The following is a 1528-nucleotide window of genomic DNA, read 5'->3' as shown; positions in this document are numbered from 1 at the left end:
GCGGGGGACTTGGGAAATGGTAGTGACGGGGAGGACGACGACGACGGTGACGAAGAAACGAGGCTGATGACGATGCTCCTGAGCGAAGACGTAGTCGAGAGGAAGGTAAAGACGCTCCTCGAGGCGGCGACGGACGAAGGGAGGCGGGCGACGGCGGCGGAGGACCTGGCAAGGGCGGTAAACGGACGCCTCGGGGACACGGGGGCGGCGACCCTCGGAGAGAACGCGACGAAGGAGACAGCGCGTCACCTGGAGAACGCGGCGAAGAACATGGACGAGGCAAGGAGGCTGTGCGCGGGCGCGGACTGCACGACGAGGAGAGCCATGGCGACGGTCATGAGGAAGATCCTGGCGGTCATGAGGACCCGCATGACCCTCGACCTCGAAAAGAGCGTGGAGATGAGGGTGACGGTGATGCTGTGCGACTTCGTGACGGACGAGCGACGGAGGGAGAGGCTGGTCGACGGGCTCGCGACCACCATGAGGAAGGGGGAGAGTGGGAGGAGGGAGAGGGAGGGAGGAAGAGAGAAGGAGGGAGAGAAGCAAGAAAAAACGAATGAGGGAAACGTGAAGGGAGGAGGAAGAACTTAGGGCTAAGGATGGGTAAGGTAAAGGAAAATGGAAAGCAGTAGAAGAAAGATAGTAAACACGAATACAATAAAGTAGTGAAGGGAAGGAAATACATCAGTGATAAAAAAACAAAGAAATGAAATAACGAATCAGAATATATGCGTGTATATATATATATATATATATATATATATATATATATATATATATATATATATATATATATATATATATATATATATATATATATATATATATATATATATATATATATATATATATATATATTTATATTTATATATGGTATTATTTTCAATACGCCCGCATAACGGATCGCAACAATTTTGGTATCGTTGGATTCCTCTCACTCTGCAATCCAAATATGTAGGTTTCATTGCTCGGGAGCCCCCCCTCCCCAACCTCCACATTCTTGGCCCCGATAGCATGGGAGGGCATGGGAGGCACCAGCGAAATTGCATATTTATATCCCCATGTGTTAGTACGGTGACTGATTTTGTGTACAGTATTTACATTTTCCCCCAAAATTTCCCTGGTAGTTTCCCCGCCTCCTCTGCGATCGGGACCAAGAATGCGTGGGTTTGGAGGGTTTCCGCTAAGTAATTTCTGTATATTTGGACACTAGAGAGTGAGTGGAATCCAACGATACCAATTTCATCACGATCCATTATGCGGACGTATATATATATATATATATATATATATATATATATATATATATATATATATATATATATATATATATACACACATACATATGTATCTATATATACATGTGTCTATATATACATATATCTATCTATATATATACATAATATATATATATATATATATATATATATATATATATATATATATATATATATATATATATATATATGTGTGTGTGTGTGTGTGTGTGTGTGTGTGTGTGTGTGTGTGTGTGTGTGTGTGTGTGTGT

The 1528-nt window shown here is 42.7% G+C and overlaps 1 protein-coding gene across 1 annotated transcript in view; it reads left to right on the top strand.

Annotated features, from left to right (window-relative positions):
- Positions 1 to 613, top strand: part of LOC138864934 (uncharacterized) — a 4003-nt gene extending 3390 nt beyond the window's left edge. Inside the window, exon 3 of the mRNA XM_070133583.1 lies at positions 1 to 613. This exon is cut by the window's left edge and continues 231 nt beyond it. Coding sequence (XP_069989684.1) covers positions 1 to 591 — 591 coding nt within the window. The 3' untranslated portion in view covers positions 592 to 613.
- Positions 614 to 1528: the final 915 nt, after the last annotated feature.

The sequence above is a fragment of the Penaeus vannamei genome, chromosome 19, assembly GCF_042767895.1.
Source record: "Penaeus vannamei isolate JL-2024 chromosome 19, ASM4276789v1, whole genome shotgun sequence".
Taxonomy (NCBI): Eukaryota; Metazoa; Arthropoda; class Malacostraca; order Decapoda; family Penaeidae; genus Penaeus; species Penaeus vannamei.
This window is presented reverse-complemented; position numbering and strand designations above follow the sequence as displayed.